The 19,359-nt window shown below is 44.4% G+C and overlaps 1 protein-coding gene across 1 annotated transcript in view; it reads left to right on the forward strand.

Annotated features, from left to right (window-relative positions):
- Positions 1 to 731: 731 nt before the first annotated feature.
- LOC104166548 (band 4.1-like protein 3) overlaps positions 732 to 19,359 on the forward strand; it is a gene marked incomplete at its 3' end in the record, with an annotated part of 29,071 nt that continues 10,443 nt past the window's right edge. Inside the window, exons 1-2 of the mRNA XM_009706512.1 lie at positions 732 to 929; positions 6,136 to 6,333. Coding sequence (XP_009704814.1) covers positions 732 to 929; positions 6,136 to 6,333 — 396 coding nt within the window. The remainder of the gene's footprint in view (positions 930 to 6,135; positions 6,334 to 19,359) is intronic.

A 19,359-nucleotide genomic window follows, 5' to 3' on the forward strand; every position in this document is an offset into this window, starting at 1 on the left:
TCATATTCACTTTATTTTAAATCTAATGCTTAGAATGACTTAATGGGAGTATTTTCTTTTGGATGCTCTAGCACTTAGAAAGAAATGACAGAAGTGTGGAGGAATTCAAGTGGGAAGGGCAGAACTGGGCTTAAGGACAGCGGTACATTTGCACTGCTGTTGGTGGGCCCACTTCAGATGTTTCTAGCGTATGTGTTGCCTGGAAGCATCAGAAGTACTTGAGTCCATTTCCAAAAGGGAGTGCAGGTGTTGAGGAGTTCAAGCCTTGTTGACCTTAATGCAAAGAACAAAAGATTGAATGTTTTCAAAAGTTCCCATGTGGTTTAGAAACCCAGACTGCGGTGAATTGTGCTGGATATAGGGTCCTCAATCACACGAGCTTTTCTCAGTGTGTTACTCTCCTTTTATGAATTATGAACTATGTAGAACTGTATGTCTGTATTTAATGTGAACGTTAAGTCCTATAATGTCTGTATGTTATAAGATTTTATGGCGATGAGCTCTTCTTTAGAGTATGGATGCATTTAGACCTGGTCTTTTGCACCAGAGAAGCTTTCCTAGGGATCCTCGTTGGGCCAGTGTAATAACCGCTTTAGTTGTAAAGGCTGAGCATATTAAGACTCAAACTTTGTGCCTGATGTTTCTCCATTTTGTAAGCCTAGCTTACAAATTCACGGCTACAAGATCGTACTCAGTACGTCTGCTCACCTTGTTTTGCAGAATAACCAACCATGACTACAGAATCGGGATCGGACTCTGAGTCCAAGGATAAAGAGCAGGATCAGCAGGAGAGCCCTGCACAGCAAGGGGCGGCGGAGACCCAGCCGCAGGACCAGCAGCCGCAGCAGCAGCTTGGCGAAGAGCAGCAAACCGCGCTCGAGCAGTTCTCGGCTGTGGCAGCCCACAGCACGCCGGTGAAAAAGGAGCAGGTAAGGGAGCCCGTGCTTGCAGCACGCAACCAGCTAACATGCCCACTTACTGCTCCTGGGAAATACCGAGCCTGATGTGTTAGGAGTGGAAATATATATTCAGATACGTGTGGAAGGCTGTTTGGTGTGATGCTGTAGATCTTGACTGGTTAGTCTTTTGTGTTTAAAAAATAGTTCTCACGCAGTGTTTTGAAATTCACGTCAAGTCTTTCTGCCTCCAGTGCTTACATATAAGGACAGTCCTATTAACTAAGCAGGAAACATCGTTGATCTTGCATTTGCATTAGATAGCAAACAGTGCCAATTTTTAAGAAGCTGAAAATATTTTCAGAGTTCATTTCTTCTTTGACACCTGCCGAAAACTGATTTCATGCTTGCTTGTCTGATGCGTGAGCCATGAAGAATCCGTGGTTCCTTAAGCTTCTCGTAGTTCTGAAATGACTGCATTATAATTACTTTAACTTTTCATGTAATAGGTTTCAGAAGAGCTATCACATGCTTTTCCATTTGGTTCATTTTTGCACTTATTAAATTTGTGGAAGCTGCTTGCTTTTTCCCATTAATAATTTCCAGTCAATAGGATTAACAGGCATTGTTCTTCGTGGGTAAGTGACACACAGTTAATGAGGTACCTGCAAATCGCATCTCTTAGTTCCGTAAGGTTATGACCTCCATCTGATCGCATTCACCTTTGAAGAGTGGAATAAATCGGTCTAACTCCTCCTCTCCTCCACCCTTTAAAAAAATCAGATTGTTTGAAGTGGGGTCCTGTTACTTTACCTAGTTGGGAGACAGTGCTGGTGAAGCAAGCAGATGTAAGGCATTACTTAAAATCAGCGGGAGTGCTCCTGTAGGAGCTGTTTGGGGCTGGCTGTCGTCTTGGGTTTTAAGCTTTCATCCACAGAGCTACAGCCCAAACTTGCTGGTGGTGGGGAAAAAATGGGGGTGTAAGCAATTTCATATCTTCCTTGTTTACGGGTGCATTACCCAAATGCTTGGGACAACAGATGTTTCTGGGACCAGATTAAAAGAGGTATCATGTCTGACTTCTAATATCTCAAGAGGTAGACACGACAGGGCAGGATTTCTGGTGGCTATTGCTATTGAAGATCAACCACTGGAAGAACTGCTTATTTTTTTGATTGCTAACCATTTTTACCATGGATAATGCTTGATCAGGCTCACTCCATGCCCACCAAAGACCTCTCTGCTCTTGCTCCCACATCCACCGATTATGTGTTGGGACAATTTTGGTCTCTGAAATAGATCAGAATTGCCTGTAGTTAGTTTGGGGAAAAGAGGCAGGGCTGCTTGTCCAAAAAGAGAAAGGTGCTGCACAAACTGGTCATTATTTTAAAGTGTAATTCTATCAGGCCTAGGCATAAGTATTATTAATTTTGTTCTTCCAGACATCTTCAGTAATCTTTCCGCCTCAAGTTTCTTTTCATCTTTAAAAAAAACAACAAAAACCAAAACACAAACCAACCCCAAAATAACCACAACAGCAACGAAAACAAGCCCTTGGGCACCAAACCTGTCCATCTGTGTTGATGGAGGTGTGCGTTTGGAGCTCTGAGATGCACTCATGTGCTGCGTGATCCCTTCCTTTCCCAAAGAAGATCTCCTGTGGGCAGGTGTCTGCAGAAGCCTTGGTAGAGCAACTGGGTTAGTGAAGGATGCAAGACCTTCCCATTGAGATGACCAGTTTGAATCCGCAAGTTCCTGTTGTAAGCTGACTGCCAAATCCGGCTGCTGGGATCTGCCCAGTGTATTTCGTAGTGGCTTGAGTGTCTGTATCACAGGAAAGTACCGCTTAAGTGCAGCACTAAGAGACAGGGCTGTTGGCGATGGTGTCATTAGAAAAGCCGAAAATTAAAGGAGTAAAGGGGATCCTTCTCTCTCTTGCCGCCATTGATCGCAGTGAGGAAGTTGATGGGTTTTGCTGTCGCTCGTGTGAGAGAACCATGGGCAGAAAGATGTAAGTTACAGATTCATGACAGTGACTTTTTGTTGTCATTCTATACCCATAAAAAAGAACATTTTAATGAAGACAAAAAGGCTGCTTCATGTTGAGATTAGCAGTTACTACAGAAATGAGTCCTTTATATCAGGTATAACAAGGCAATCTTACCATCTTCCTGCTTTCCTATCTTGTTGAAAATGAGCAAGAAGGCACCGCACGAGTTGGGCACTGACATTTCTGAGCAACTACCTTAAGTAGATGGGATTTACACGTTGTGCAAGCTTGGTAATATCACTTCATACCCCAGTGAGAAGCTGTGAAGCGTCAAAGATCATTACTGCTGAATGCTGTGACTCCAAAGGCTTACTTCGAGAGGGGGGTCCAGCTGCAGAAGGGGTTGAACGTACTGTGTCATGGTAAGGTGCAGTAGTCTAGGTAGAGATGAGACAGCTTCTGTTCAAAAACCACAAACTCTTAAGCAACTCGTGCTGCACTGAGTTGAGTCCATGACACTGAAAATACTGCAGAAATACAGCACAGAGGGATCTTGGGGAAGAATTCAGGAGGAAATGCAACTATGCTTGCAGAGTTCAAAATAAATCACTGCATACCCGGGTTTTTCGCTGGCCTTTTTTTTTCCCTTAGATACCAGGATGTCATGTTTCTTTAGGAAGAAGAGGCTTAATACAGTCTGAAAGTACCTCAGTGCCTGAACATGTCAGTGTAGTTTGGGAGATCTTCTCTAATAGTTCTTGGCATGTTTTGTTCTTTAGACAAATGAGAGAAAATCCTTTGTATGATGGTAACCTAGACACATTCCCCTGATCTTAATGTAGACAGGAACCTCAATAACCTCAATACCATTTAAAAAAACCCCAAACCTATAAATAGGCAAATTTCTGCTGTAGTCTTGAGTTACCAAGCATCTTTGTGTGAAGGAAAGTAATCACCAATCCATAAGGATTCATAGAATTTGTGTGTAGGCTAAAGTTACTTTTAAACTTTAAATGGCTGCTGGGTGCCCTTGTTGTTGTGGGCTTTTCTCTCCAGCAGCTTTCCTCTTTTCTTTAAAAAGATGAATTCTATGCATCTAGGTTTTTTGTTCGTTGTTTTTTGTTGTTGGGGGGGGGGCGGGGGGAGGCGCATATTAACCCTCACAGGTGAAACCTGACAAGCTGCTGGCAATGGCAGTGTGTTTCTACCACTTTTGCCACCTCCCATGGCTGATTTCTTTAACAAAATGTATGGAAATCATCAGAGAGTCCCTCTGCCCATCAGCAGCAGTGCAACTCTTCACAGAGGCCCGAAAAGGAGACATCTTCCATCTCGTCGTGCCCTCGGTGCAGTAGGTCGAACCCCTTGCCAGCTTGGCCGCGGCTGTGGTAGAGGGGTAGCTGGCCGCAAGCCTTGCTCTGAGCCTGGGGGGCTCTTCCCCTTCGTCACAGCTGCTGTCAGCGTTAAATGCTCAGCGAACAGCTAATCTGCTGACATATGCTTCTGCCTTCATCTCCTGCCAGCCTTCAAGGTATGCAGGGACCTTGACATCCAGAGACAGAGCTGGTGTCCAGGTGCTAGAAGGAGAAAGTCCTCCAGTGCTGGAGCTGGGTGGGGGAAGAGCTGATGGACCCTGGGCTGCTCCCGGGGAAGAACATCCACGGCTCAGGAGATGAGGTGGATTTTGAAAGCAGCTTTTGTGTTGCTTTTTTATCTTTCTAGTCCCGCTTCCACCCAGGGAAGCCCAGGAGACCTTTGCTGTGTCTTCGTGTCTTCTCTCGCAGGGAAAGGAGGAGCATGGGCCTTGCCTTGCCTCTTTGCAGTTTGCTGGGGCGTTGGTGGGAGCTGGTGCTGTTGGCAGCAGAGCTGATTCCAAATTCCTCTTTCCTCCATTTACCTGAAGGTGGAGGGGAAGCTTATGGCTTGTTTGTGTGAAATCTCCCGGAGAAAGTTCCCTGTGATTTAGTGGTACGCTGTTGTTGCTGGTTATATGATGCAAGGTTGTTCTGCTCTCAAAGCAGATTAAAGCCTTTGGATGGATTTACTCCATTCTCATGAAGGCTTATTATATACAGTGAATGGGAACAGACTTGGAGGATTAATTTACAATGTATTTCCAGCAATGCTTGTTGCTTATTACACTGGCATCATTCAGAGCCAAAATAGTTTGTTTTTTTTTTTCCTGTAACAGAAAGATGTTATTTTTATTTTATTTTATTTTATTTAAACTTTAGCATAGGTATTACTGCACTTCTGCGGAGGTTTTGTTTGGAGATTATCAGGGGCATAACTGGTGAGAAAGGCAATGACTGTGGCACGGTGCTGTTGCTAGGAAGGGTGAAATGCTGTCGAGCTGTTCTGGCTTTCATCTAATGCCGAGGAGAGGACCACGGGCTGTGCTGCATCACGGTAACTCTTCAAATGGTCTGACCCTCCGATAAACCCAAGCCAAAGTAACCGTGATTGTTTCTTCTTGCCCCTTTTCCCTGCAGTATATTTGTGTTTCAAATAGCACCTACTTCTCACCAGGTTGAGGGACTTATCGGGCATCTGCAGAGAGCACAATTCAGCCTCTCATCCTGTACTTACCATCCATTAGCCAGCCGGCTGCACATGAAAGTTGTGTGGCCCCTCATTTCCATCCTGTTTGTTTAACCCTTGGCTCGGGTGCTTGGGGAGCCTTTTGCTCTCCCAGGCACGACAGCATCCCCCTGCGAATTCACACTGTCACGGGGACATCCGTGCCCTCATTCAGGGGACTCTTTTCTCACTGATGGCAAAATTAGTGCAAACCTGGTGGTCTTTTCCTGTTCCCTATGACACCACAGAAGCATCATATGATTTAATAGGTACAGGACTTAAAAGTAATGTCAACAAACTGTAGGAGTATCTGTTCATCTCGGCATTTAACAATTATTCAGCATTTCCAACAGACCAGAAAAACAGGCCCAAGAAATCCAAGAGGGATTTTGTACCTATGGAAAAAGTAGAAGCCTGAAATATTTTCATGCATTCCCTGCCTCCACAGGTATTCTGTACCTTTTGGAGTGAGAAGAGAGGGCTGGGAGGAATATGGGCAATACAGGAAGTCTTTTCAATGGGTAAAGAAACCTTTGTCCTGTGTCAGGGGCTTTCTGGTCCAGGCCCCACACTAGGCTCACCTCAGTGCTTGGGTGCAGGGTGCGCGGTGTGCTGCATGGCGCGAGTGGTTTCTCTCGCTTCAAAAAGTTTCTTTCCTTCTCTTTATAGGCCACAGACAAAGAACAGGAGTTTGCTGCTGCGAGTGCAAAACAGCTGGAATACCAGCAGCTAGAGGACGACAAGCTCTCTCAGAAGTCATCGTCTAGCAAACTTTCTAAGTCTCCTCTAAAGATCGTCAAGAAACCGAAAAATATGCAGTGCAAAGTGACACTCCTGGATGGATCGGAATATGCATGTGAAGTAGAGGTAAATTGCTTTTTGTCAACTTTTTTTCATCCTGTCTGGAGGAAAACAGTTGAAATTAGATTTCTAATTTAAGCAAAAGAATGAATGGCCTGATATTTTTGCCAGTGCCAAGCACAGAGATGCTTCCGTTGTTTTCTCTGGAGGTTGAAGACGTTGCACGGATTTGAGCCGGGTGAGGGATCATGAGCAGTTCCTGGAACAGCCAGAGACTTTGGATTAATTTTATGTCAGCACATGCCACAACAGAATGCAGAAAATGAATTATGGGCAGCAGAGCCCATAAACAAAGAAGGATTTTGATCCCATCAGGCTTGTCTTTTCCTTGGTACTCTGCTGAGTTGAGACTCACATTGAGTCACTGTCCAAGCAGTAATTCTGACCATCGTGAAATTAGCGGGGGCATAAGACACCCCCAGGGGAGTGTGGGGAGTTGGATGTGCTTCTCCGCAATGTCTGTGAATCATAACTGTGTCTAAACGTTACTGGCAGAAAGTTGCGGGTGGTTTTCTGTAAGGAAACTCGCCTTCCCTGCTGGGACTCTGCCAGGAGCCTGCTTTTGGGAGGGGTGGTCTTTGCTGCACTCTGACTTAGGAACCAGTCTGTGCCTGTGGGCAGAGCCGTGTGAAGAGGTTGCCCTCCTTCAACTCCAGAAGGTCACAGAGAAGCAGAAAGTGAGCAAATTCAGCATCTCAGAGGGGACCCATTTCTCCTTTCCACCATTGTCCCTGAGGTGGTCTATGGGCAGTGGGCCTGCCTGTCCTGAACCTGCTGTAGGTCAGGAGACCACGCACGCAAGGCTGAGCCCTGGTCGAGCAGCGCCCAGGAGGGGCAGGGGGTGTGCGGGAGGGCTCGGCAAAGCCAACCCTCCTTCGGGTAACTGTGGGGTGCCACGGGGTAGGAAAGGAGAGAACGGGAAGGCATAAAGGTGGAGATGAAATAATCTACAGGCTTGAAAGGGGAACCTGCAGGAGCATGAAGAAGGAGGGAGGGCAGAGGGAAGGAGTACCTGACTGGGAGCCAAACTGACGGCTTTACAATCAGACTGCACTCAGCCTTTGCATCCTCCAGCCGCTCTCATTTTAAGTGCTTTGGAGAGTGGCAGGTGAGGAGGAACATTATGATTTTTATTTAACCACGGCTTTACAGGTCGGGCCAAGTTTTGCTATGCTAGGCTTTAGCTGCAAACAGGAGCTGTGATTTTTACTACTCTTACAGCAACTTAGCAGTCAGGCTGTTGAGTATCTCTTAATTGCACTGGACACATCCTGTGTTGTTTCCTAGCGATAGCTCTCTGGCCACTATTAAGTTGTGACTATTAAATTGTCATTTCTTGACCTGTGGTCCTAGTTTTGTCTGTCAAGGATAACATGCAAACTGTTAAGCTGGAAGAGTGACTAATACTGGCTTTGATGGAAAGAGTCAAACTCATTTCAGCTTTTGCCACTCGGTTGTAAAATGTGAGTCACTTTTTGGAATACAGGCAAGCAAATTTTACCAAATAGGATTTCTGTGGAAATCTTGTCTAACAGGCTGAGCTTTATGAGACTATAAGATGGAGCAGAAAGGGAGATTTGTTATGTTAAACTTCCACTCACGCAAAAAAAGTGCTGTGAATAATACTTTCTTTTAGGAAGTTTCACTTTTTCACTGAACTTGGACTCTGTTGGAGTTGAAGTGTCAAAATGATAGCATATAGAAGCCATCATGCTTTATTACTTGTCAGTTTTCTCTGCTTTGCAAGCTCTGAATAGCTCTTGAATAGTGTCCAATAAAAATTTTGTGTACATTTTTTCTACTTACTTATTTTGAAGTTGTATCAACTGTCATCAATAATCACTTTATCTGCTTCTAAGATGATCAGACTTCCTAGGCAGAATGTCATATTGATGAGAACAGAGCTCCTAAAAGGATGAATCCTCAAATGACAAAGCTGTAAGGCTGTGATGATGAGAAGACCATGGGGGTCCATTGAAACAGAAGTTAGGAGGCACAGATATTTCAGGGAGCAAGTGACGCTGGAGTGACGCGTGCATTTACGTACCTTAAATGGATGATCCAGATTTTGCATCCTTCCTAGATGGTATTGTCCAGTATATTAGAATCATAGAATCATTTGGGCTGGAAGGGACCTTTAGAGGTCATCTAGTCCAACCGCCCTGCGGTGAGCAGGGACATCTCCAACTAGATAAGGTTGCTCAGAGCCCCATCCAGCCTGACCTTGAATGCCTCCAGGGGTGGGGCTTCCACCACCCTCTCTGGGCAGCCTGTTCCAGTGCTTCACCACCCTCATTGTAAAAAATTTTTTCCTTATATCAAGTCTAAATCTACCCTCTTTTTTGTGTGTATTAAGGATGGAAGTGCAGGTACCTCTCTGGCACAGCCTGCTCTGGCCCGTGGGAACGCTTGGTAGATCCCCAGGGGAGTCCACTTCCCGTGTGCAGAAGGTTGAGCTACAGCAAAAGGATGCTCTGTCCAGCCAAGAGAAATGATGTGACTTTCACAATGCTTTTTCTCCCGGGGAGAAAAAGTATATACAAAGGGAGTTAGTAGGGCAGGGACACTGAGGGTCTGTCTCAGGAGACATCTCAGGAAATCATGTAGGGGGCTGAAGGTGAAGTTCTCCTGCCGTAATTTGGGGTAATAACAAAGTTCTGTGGCTGTTTCGCAGAAGCTCAGCGCTGCAGCATGAGAGGTATTCTCTCACATTTCAGAAAAATGCTATCGTAATATGAGGATCACCTACAAGTGACTTTACTGTATCCGTTTAAACTGGGGGAAAAAAAAAGTATATAAAAAGTATACTGAAAGACCTAACAAATTATGGAGATCAGTAAATTCCCCAAGATTAATTGCTTAAAAGAAAGGGGAGAGGGGCAGACAACACCTGGTAATCAAATATTTAGTATTTCCATTCCCTGTGTTTAACCCACTTAACTGCATCTTCGGTGAGGATGGTGGCCCAGGGTAGGGGTGTGGTGGTCGGTGGACGTGAGTCAGAAATGTCATCCCGTGTTGTCAGCTCCTGTCTTCCAGCTCTGTCTGAGTGCCATGCTCCTATCCACTGAAGGCTACAAAGCAGCGTAATCTAGAAGAACCAGAAACTTAGAAACCTAATTTTGAGGTAGAATAATAGCTCTGTCAGTGAATCTTGATTTGGATGTGGGCCAGATATTTATCCCTCCAGAATTGCATTCCCTAGTCTGGGAGTTGAGGGTCGTTACAGAATCTATCATTACTCTGTAGAGTGCTTTGCAAATGACAAATGCTTTTATATATGTTAAATATTAATAGCATCTAAAGGAGCTTATTGCTCTCAAGTAGAGCGCAACCTACAGCTTATCAATTATGTGTTCATCCAGTTAATGACCCAACAGCTGAAATTGCACGTACTCAGATTGGGATGCTTCTGAGGCAGGTTTGGTTAATCCATTATCCCCTTGGTGGCCTTTGTTTCAGAAGCCACTCTTTCTTATTCCATTTTTAACGCCAAGCATCTTCACTGCCTTCTGCGGTATCTTTCAATCTCTCTCGCGTTCCGTGCTTTGCATTTGTGACACCAGGAGTTTTTCATATTGCATGAGATGTCTCTACCGGCGAAAATGTAGTGGAGCTGACTTCAAAGCTGAGGCTAATGATGGTTCATCTAATGTGGTATCCTTTTGGTGAAAGGATATTAAGCAAGTGCCAGGTAAAGGCTTTCTCTTGAGGCCCTGCAGTGTGTGCTTTATCGGTCCTGACCCAGAAAGTCTTTCATGCAGTAAGACATTATGAGCCAAAACCCGGTTAAGCAGGTAACCCAACCTGTTCGTTCATTCTCCTCCAAAACCGTAAACAAGAAGTGTTACCGTCTGTGCCCCCACTGCCGCTCTCGTCTGGGAGCCTACAGATGGTAGTGGTGGGCTTATTTACGGGGGGTGTTTCCTTTCAGAGGTGGGACGGCTGCCTAATGGTGCTTCAGTGGTCCAGGGACAGCTGTTGGCTTTTGGAGCTGAAGTATTTGCTGTACGCTGACGTCCCTGGTACTCCCTCAAAGAAAAACAGCCTGAGGGTGGCTACGTGGTCCTCCCATCTCATGGAGAAGCTGGAGGTTTCTAATGGGCGCTCAGTCTGCTCAGAGGAGAGCTAAGGGGTGATTTCCACCTGGATGTGTGCTCCTTCTGGAAGTGTTTCTCCTTGGGCGGCTCACTGTGCTCGCCTGGCCAGCACCGGGATCAGAAATGCTCTTTGTGAAAGCGACCAAGTCCACAGCTGGGGCCCAAACAGCACTGCAAAGGGGGTGCTGAGGACTTCTCTGTTAAGCAAGCTAGACCTATACTTTACATTTGGTGGTTTGAAGAACCAAAGATAAATGAAGATCCAAGACTGCAAATTGATTTCAGATTACCTTAAAAAAGACAATGAATGTGCTACTTCAGTTTTTTCCTAAGATACAAGAAAACAAGCAGAAATAACTTATTTCTGGGTTCCTTGCACTTTAAGTAGGGGTCCTCAAGTGCTGTAGTACAATCATGCTATTTCTAGGATTATTTCCCTTCTCTTCCCTCTCTGCCCCATCTCAATTTTCTGTTATCTAGACTACTGCGTTTTAATTAAAAGATGCAAGTGGAACCAGCTGTCATCCTCTCCCTTACATGTAGCTTAATTTGAAGTGTCTTCCTAAAACAGGTTGGAATTTGCCTTCATCGCTGCTGCTCTAAGCGTATACATGTTCTTAATCGCAAAGTGAGATCAGAAAGCTATAACATAATCTGTCTAAATAACGGTAAAATAATTAGATTCCATTTTCAAAGGCTCAGCTCTGAGCCCATTGGTAATTTATACTCTTTCGCCGTTCCTGTACCACTCAGACTTTCTTACCGTGCAGGACACCAGTAAATGAAAACAAATGTTTCCATGGCAGCCGGTCTGTGGCATCTCGGCAGCCCTGCATCAGAGAGAGTGAGTTGCTGTAGGATTCAGATAGGCATGTGGAAAGCCAGCATCTCAGAAAGCATTCCTGGTGTCCCTGCTTCTTGGTGGGTGGGGGTCAGCTGCAGTGGGAGGGGACTGGTAAAAATACACTGGGTTGGGGGTGTGGGGTTTTTTTTCCCCTCCATTTTTCTCCATTTTCTCATTTCTCTGCTGCTGGGACCTGGGCAGTAGTCAGGCATCCCATGCTGTAGCTGCTGCTGTGCCGTTGTGGTGAACCTCTGGTGACTTCCTCCCTGATGGAGACCCCGGTTTCTTAATGGGCTTCCCCTCGTCCTCAGGTGACTTCAGAGCAGCATACTTGAGTTGAAATGGTGAGAAGTTTTATTTCCGTACGTTTGAAACCCAGGTTGATAACACAGACAGAGGCAGAGTGAACAGGTCCCTTTCTGCCCTACACAAGTATGTACTGAAACTCCGTTTTGGAGACAAGATGGACGTGAAATAAATGGATTCTTAAATAGGTTGGAGCATTCATTTTCACGTTAATTTTTCTTTTTCCTGTTAAAAAGTGAAAGTACACAGACGCATCCTTAAAAAATAAGTTGTTAGAGGTGATCGTCGGACAGGCTTGAAGAATAGAGAACAAGCAGACTTCTTTCTGCTCTCCACCACTACCAGAAATGAAAGAGAGCAGTGGCTGACTTCAGTGCTGCATGCGTTTCTTTTCCTGACTTGCAAGATTGCCTCCAGAGGCAAAACCTCTCTGTGTGGCCATGGGGGAACCCGTGGTCCCCCTCCCTGCACAGCGTCAGAGCTGCCCCTTCCCCAGGAGCTGCCTCAGCCTGGACCTGCGCGCTGCTTCTGCACGGGGCGTTTAATAACATTGAACTTCTCATCCGTTCTGAGGTAGGCTTTAAGGCCAGGAAGGAAACCTCTGTAATAAGATGCACTCTGCTTTCTGAAGGATACAGTTTCGGTTACCCCCTGCACATTTTAATTGTTTAATGAATTCCACACAGTGTCTTGCAAATGGCTTTACATGTGAAACTGATTACTGAATGCAAGAGGGAATTTTTTTAATAAGTCTTTTCCTTTTGACCTACTCGTTGCTTACATTTCAGTTAATTTAATATGAAGAGCTTTGCTTTAGGTTTTTGTTCCTTCCCCAGGATGTGTTTCAGTAAATGTGACTGGTTTGGAATGGATCGTCGTTGTTACACAGAATGTTTTCTGTCCCCAGACCTGCTAATTAGGACTGACTTAGATTAGCCAGGGGATTCAGTTAGGATCTATGTTACCTGACACATGTCAGTAGGAGTCTGACTATTGCCTGAATATGTTCCAGGTGAATAGAGTTAATAAACGACTCTTCTGGCTTGCTTTTTCCAAATACTGTAGGCAGCTTTTTATGAGTTAAAATACTTGTCAATTCAAGAAGCATTAATGGTCTGGAAATTGATACCGATGTTGTCCAGCTCCTAATAATCAACTGTGAGGCTGGGCAGAAAAAGGAGGTTTGCTTCAGTTTGGTAATTGAAGCAAAAACAGAAATGTTTGGGCTCTCTTTTAAGTGATGATGATGATTATTATTATTTCACTGAAGCTAAAGAAATCTAAATCAGAAAAAAGTCACTTCATGTTGAGCCAGGCCTTTTGGAAATGCCACAAGGCAAGGAAGGATGCTGGTGTGGCACTTCGGGGGCTGGAGCATTTCTTCCTCACCAGATGCTTAGTTGCCCCAGCTGCCCTGCAGCTCTTCACAGCTGGGAACATCTGGGCTGCATGGTATTCGGGGAAGAGGTCTCTTGTAACCTTGGTAGGAAAACACACCTAAGCGATTAGACAGATGGGGGCTCTTGTATCCTCTAGTTAATATGCAAGTATTTTACAGAGACTGAAGGAGAACCAGGGATTAAAACCAAATCACACCTGGAGACTTTATACCAGGTAAACTGCAGGTTGGGCTTTAAATTCCACCTTTTGGGACAGCAGAGGACACGATCACAATCAAAATAAATGACAAAAGTTTAAAATAACAACAAAAAAAAATATATGTGTACCTGTCCTCTCCACATCCATTTTCTGTGTCTAGTCCTCTTATCTCTTGACTTTCGTTAGTAGTTTCTGAAAATTATTTGGGCAGTGAAATGATGGGTTTAGCAGACAAAAATCTTCGTTTTGATACTTTGGAGGCGCCAGCCATTTTTCATAATGGTGAAAACTAGTGAGAGGAGTCGACCTACATTGACAAAGAGTTTCAGCTGCCCTGAAACTGCATTTTCTGGGGAATAAATCATTAACTGAAAACTTCCTAGTGAAATGTTGCCTCCGGTTCCCCCTCCTTGGTGCACCAGTTGGACACGAGCCAGGCAACAGGAGCTTGTTCTCCATCTGGCAAAGTTTTGAAAAAAATTTTGGTCATGCACATTCAAACCCAGGTACTACAAGGCTCATTGCTGGTTTACCTGTTTGCAGGAGCCCAGGAGAGGGTGATCTTTTACCCGCCTTTCACCCTCGACAGACAGAGGTCTGTTGGCTCCAGGGCTCCTGTCCTTGTCACAGTCCTTACTGATGGCCTCACCAGGGTGAGCCTGCGTCAGTCCCTCCACGTTTGTCTTCTCCAGGCTCATTGCCTGGGCTGGTCCTCACCCCACAGAGCCTGCTGCTTCTTACTGGGGTGCCTTCCAACCTCCCCACGCCTTCTGAACTGCTACTGGAATATAAATCACAAGCGGTGGATGAAGGGCTTTGCTTACCCTTTTCTCTTCCCCAGAGAGATGCTCAGATTTTAAAGCCTCCTGCTATTTCTGGGCAAGGTGTCCCTTCCCCCATCTACCCCATGCCCATCCTCCCAGAGATCTTGCCGATTTTCGTGTCACTGCCCGGTCACGCTTCTGCCAAGCCTCCCTGCATTTTGTCCTGTTTCCTGCCCCGTTTCTGAGTTACTCAAGTGCCTGTTGCCTCCTCCAGGTCCCAACCGAGCCGTCTGAATTCATCTCCAGCTCTGTTGCTAGTTACTCCCGTTTTATAGGTGCTGTCCCCATGTTAGCACTGAAGAGTTGCTGTTTCCAGGCCACAACTAAGTAAATGTTCACTTTGTTATCGTCCTCTAAAAATATTAGCTGACATTTAAAATCCTAACACCTCATATGGGTGAGTTTTTTTCCAGCTGAGCCCCATGCAGTGTTTGCTGGGCTGCTTTTATGTTTTCTTATCCCTGTCTGTTGATACAGCGAACAAAACATCAGAGATGGGACTGGGCGGTGAGGAAATCCCTGCTTGCAAAGCAAAACTTTGATAGGCGGCGAGGTCTGTCTCTCATGGTTTATCTTGCTCTGCCAGAAATAGTTTTGATCTGAAGTGGATAAAGGTTGGATATAGCTTGTGAACAGACTGTGTTATTTTTCTTGACAGCCCCAGCATTAATGGTGTAATACTGTCTAAGGTACCCCAAATCCAAAAGCCTGACCATGGTGCTGCCTCTCCTGCCGCAAGAGCATCTTTCTGTGCTGTGGTTTCTGTGCCATTTATTTATTTTTTTCACTGCAGCCTGGCAATGTAGGTCAGGGAGAGCTCTGTGGCTTTTAAACTCCTATGGCAAGATTACGCTGTAAATCGGACTATATTGACAGTAGAGCTTTTTTCAGCTGAAAATAAGCAAAATGTTTATGGTTTATTTTTGCTGATATATGCCAGTAACTATTTATGTTACAGGTAGGGGTCGGTTCCCCTTGCTGTGTCGTTACGCAGGAGAGATGAGTGTTTGCTGAACTCGCCCAAGTAAAGGTAGAATAAGGAAAATATTTTTATTTATAATCCCCACTGGAAAGCTTCAACTGCTGTACTGAATGCCACGAGACCCGCTTGAGGTACCGCAGAGTGTCTTGCAGGAGGTGGCAGGGCAATCAGGAGGCATTAAGCCAACAGATCAGCTGCACGTCTGCTTAAAATCCAAGCCCAAACAATCTGTGTTCTCAAGGAAGCTGAGCAAGGGAGGGGTTACTTTCTCTGTTGAAAAACCTCCAAAATCGTGGAATACGGTTTATTATTTTATGTCAGGATTTAGCAGATGTGTGAGACTAATCAATGTGCTGAGAATTGAACTGCTGTTTGAGAAATAGTATCTGCTGTTTTCTTCCTTAATCAGAGAGTAGTGCTTGTAAGCTGTTACCAGATGTCAGTTTTTACAGTATGAATTCTGTTGATGCACTTGGGCTGCCCAAGCATTTGATAATCATCCTGTTTGCCAGGTGTTTCTGTAGCCGGTGTGCACGTGCAGCCGTGGCTGTTACACTTCCAGGTGTAAAGACGTGCTCCAGAGTATTTATTATTTCTCAGGTGTCCCCTTTTGCCGCTTTGCATTGCTGTGAGCAACGCACCCCCTTTTTTCCTAAGCGTGCAAAGTGTGTAGGGCACGCGTCGGTACGCGCAGAGCTCGCCTGGTGCCAGTGCTGGTGTGATCTCTGCTGCTGAGGTAGGAGGCAAAAACCCTAATTTGGTTTGATGCCAGCATGGGGACTAGGTCACCAATCTTCTTACTGGGATTTAGCAGTCCCCTGGGTTTTTTTAGATTAGTGCTGGCTTTTTAGGATTGCAAGCTCAAATGGCATTAAAGAAGGTCGCCCCTGATCAAAACTGTGTCATGTTATACAATGTCATTGGCACTTGCTGCAGGTATGTAACTGTAGCATAGAGAGTGTTAGATGTTTATCTAAATGTTTGTGTTAAAAATACTTAGGAGAAGGTTATTTTCCAGAATGGTAATGCATTTCACTGTGCTACATGACGATAAATATCGATAAGCTGATAAATTATGGCACTACCATGATGGGGGAAAAAAGAAAACAATCAGTCATCACTGTGTGTCAGAATACCTTCTAGTCTACTGTAAATTTTCTTACGGGGCATCCGTTTATATGTGCAGGCAGTATGGGATAGAGTTCTAAATTAAAAAGCAGAGGTAGGCAAAATACTATGGCAGTTTTTATTTCAAACTCCTAGACTATATTAGTCACCTACTGGGATGTATATGCAGGCCCACACATAAAAAAAGTTAATAAAGAAATTGAACATTTGGAGAGCTTATATTGGCATGCAGCTTTCAGGAAAAGCATTTCCTTAAATATATTCACATTGGGGAAAAAAAGTCCTTTTAACACAGCTTTTATTCAACTAAATCTTTCTGAAATCGCCTCGTTCCTAGTTCTGACCACATTTGGCTAAATTGTTTGTTCAGTAGATTGTATTTGGAATTGTGACCTGGGACAGTTCCAAATGCAGTTTACCATTGAAGGATGTAACAGATTAAATGATACTTCCTTTTGAGAACCAAAAAATGAATGTGTTTTGCTTTGAACTTTTTCTTTTCATTGCCTTTTTTTTTTGCCACCTGAAAGGCTGGCAGAAAGGTCTGGTTTAGTGTCTCCGACACATGCTGGTGAACTGCTTACAAACTGGATGAGTATTATGTCCATCCAAGGGATATGGGTGTCCTCATAAATGTTCATTTATAATACTCTGCCTATGCCAAACCCAAGATTCTTCCCTAAGACACATAAAATAGTCAGAGTAAGAAGACCAAATGAATTCATTTCATTCATCTTTAAAGTTTTCTGTTTGTCTGTGTGGGAGAGGGGAGTAGGGTATTTGTTGTTTGCTTTGTCACTCTTTGCATCTTGCCGCTGTCTTTGGTGTGTGACATTGTACCGGTAACTTCAGCAAAGCTTTTGTTCCCTAGCAGAAGTAACTTTCTTTAAACTGTTTTGTATGATGCCTAGAACATCACTCTCAACACACTGAACTTTCAGATGAACTACATGTTGGTGTTTCTGGAACTGCCAGTGCCATTTTCAGCTAGCACAGCAGGGGATGTAGGGGCCTAAATTCCAGTGGTTAAGTCATGTTATGCTTTTAAAAGCCCTCATCCTGCAAGTTATGCACGTCGTCTGCAAGATGTACTTCAGTAAACCAGAGGAAAACGTGCTGATTTTCTGCCAGTTAACACTCCAGGAAAGATTCTCCATCCTATTCTTCTTCCTGGATGCTCCCCACTTAGCTTCCTGCTGGGGACTTCAGTTGAGAAAAGATAGATTTGAAGAAATTCAGGGTTTCTTTTCTCTCCTGTCACCTTTCTCCTTCATCTTGTTTTCCCTGTGGAGAGAAACCGTGGAGAAGTGTAAAAAAGCAGAAGAGCAAATCCTTTGAAAACACCAATTACAAATGTGTAGAAGTGAAATGAAGTTAAACTTTGAATGACTTCTTCTGTTTATCTTCCTTGGGAGAAATAAACCTTCTGCTGTTTTTTTTCATCTTCTAATCAAGATTTGTTCAAAACCACATTGCCCCTATTTGGAATTTTCTGGCCTGAAGTGCAATGCGGTGATTAGCTTCTAGAATTTCTCAGTTCAGCCCTTTGTATATTGACCAGCTCAGATTCTTTCAGAAAAAACACAGGAAATGTCATAGTATGCCAATTTTTATCTCATTCACAGATAAAAATGTCCTCCTGCGTGAGTCTAGTACCTCTGATTGACTCTCCATAGACGGGGAAGCGCTGTGGTGTGGTCCCCAGCTCCTCTGCGTTGGGAACTGCACTGAACCTTCACTTGGAAATTTGTGTATGTTTGTGTATGCACATATTATGTGCATTAAATTATGCGTATATTTTCCTATGCATACTAAATTATGACATATATGTGACGTTCAGATTCTCCCCCAGAAATGGGATTCTTGGTACAAAAGTGATGTTGGAAGCTTGCGTACACTCAATCACTTCAGCTTGCAAGTAATGACTGTTTGCGCAAGTAATGTTTTTTTTGTGGGACTGGGCATATTTTTGTGTAAATTGGGTAATTCGAGAGGCAAGAGTGAGAAAGCGTGTTGAAAAAAAAAAGAGTGAGAAAGTGTGTTGCCAGGAGGCTGGAATTCAGCGACACGGAGAGTCAGCTGGGGGAATTTGTGGGAAGAGAGTGCTCACTGCGGCGAGTGCAAAATATTCCTGACAACCAGTTAATCTTTTACACTTGTTTGTGTTGCCAGAATAATTGCAGGAGCTGCAATGTGGGGAGGGAGAAACTTGCCCTTGTGTATGCTAGTTATTTGTTACTGTATACATTTTAACTTTTATGGGTGTTTTCCTTGCGTTTGCACAGAGGAGACTGCCATGTGGCCCCTGCAGTGTAGAAACCAAAGTGTCCACCAAAATAAATTGCAAAAATGCAGTTTAAATCAAAACAGTAAAATGAAATAAAATCAGTGGTCTGGACACAATTGGAATCTTTTTCATCATGCACATTGCAAATTAAAAAATTAGCTAATGCTTCCCCACCCGAAAGAACGAGGGGAAAAGAAATGGGTTAGTACAGCCACATGCCAAAATACATTGCAGCATGCAAGGCTAGAGCCAGCCCACACAGTTATACAGTGCATTGTTAACATCCATTGGAAAGTGCAAATGCTAATTAGGAATGTGAACCAGATAACCTGAACATCAGTTAAAGTCCAATTATTCCTACCGGGATTTCATGATACTAATCTGTTTGTCCTTCTTCCAGCGGTCATGCCCAACTAGAGTTATTACAGTAATTGTACGGAGTGTAACGCCAGGCTAGTGCTGGTGCGGCATTGCTCGCTGGCAGCTTGACAGCTTTTTCCGAGGAAAGCGGCAGTGTCGTGTTTGCATATGTATTCACACAGAAAGATACGTGCAAACTCTTTCCAGTTAAAATCCAGGTCCGCAGCTGTGACACTTGTTCGTCTTGCTGTGCTCCTTGACTGAACAGACAGGGAAGTGAAGACTCAATTCATTGGGGTGCCCTGACCGTGCAGTTCCTGTGCAGTGGAGATGATGGTTATTGGTGGCAAAAAAATGAATCCCATTATAGCTGTTTGGCTGTGGGACTCCTTCTTCCTTGAGTTTTCCCTTGCCTGTAAAATTCAGTCTGAATGTGATCTCTTGTAATTGCTTTCAAACAGGAGGGGCATACCTGCGTGCTGCAGACAGCCCTTGCTCAGCATTTCGCATCCACATGAGACTGCAGCATCGGATGCAAAAATAGAACCGCTCCAAAATGCGACACTTTGGAGGCTGCAATGGCTTTCATTTCTAGGAAGCTG

The sequence above is a fragment of the Cariama cristata genome, unplaced genomic scaffold (genome assembly GCF_000690535.1).
Source record: "Cariama cristata isolate BGI_N322 unplaced genomic scaffold, ASM69053v1 scaffold9448, whole genome shotgun sequence".
Classification (NCBI taxonomy): Eukaryota; Metazoa; Chordata; class Aves; order Cariamiformes; family Cariamidae; genus Cariama; species Cariama cristata.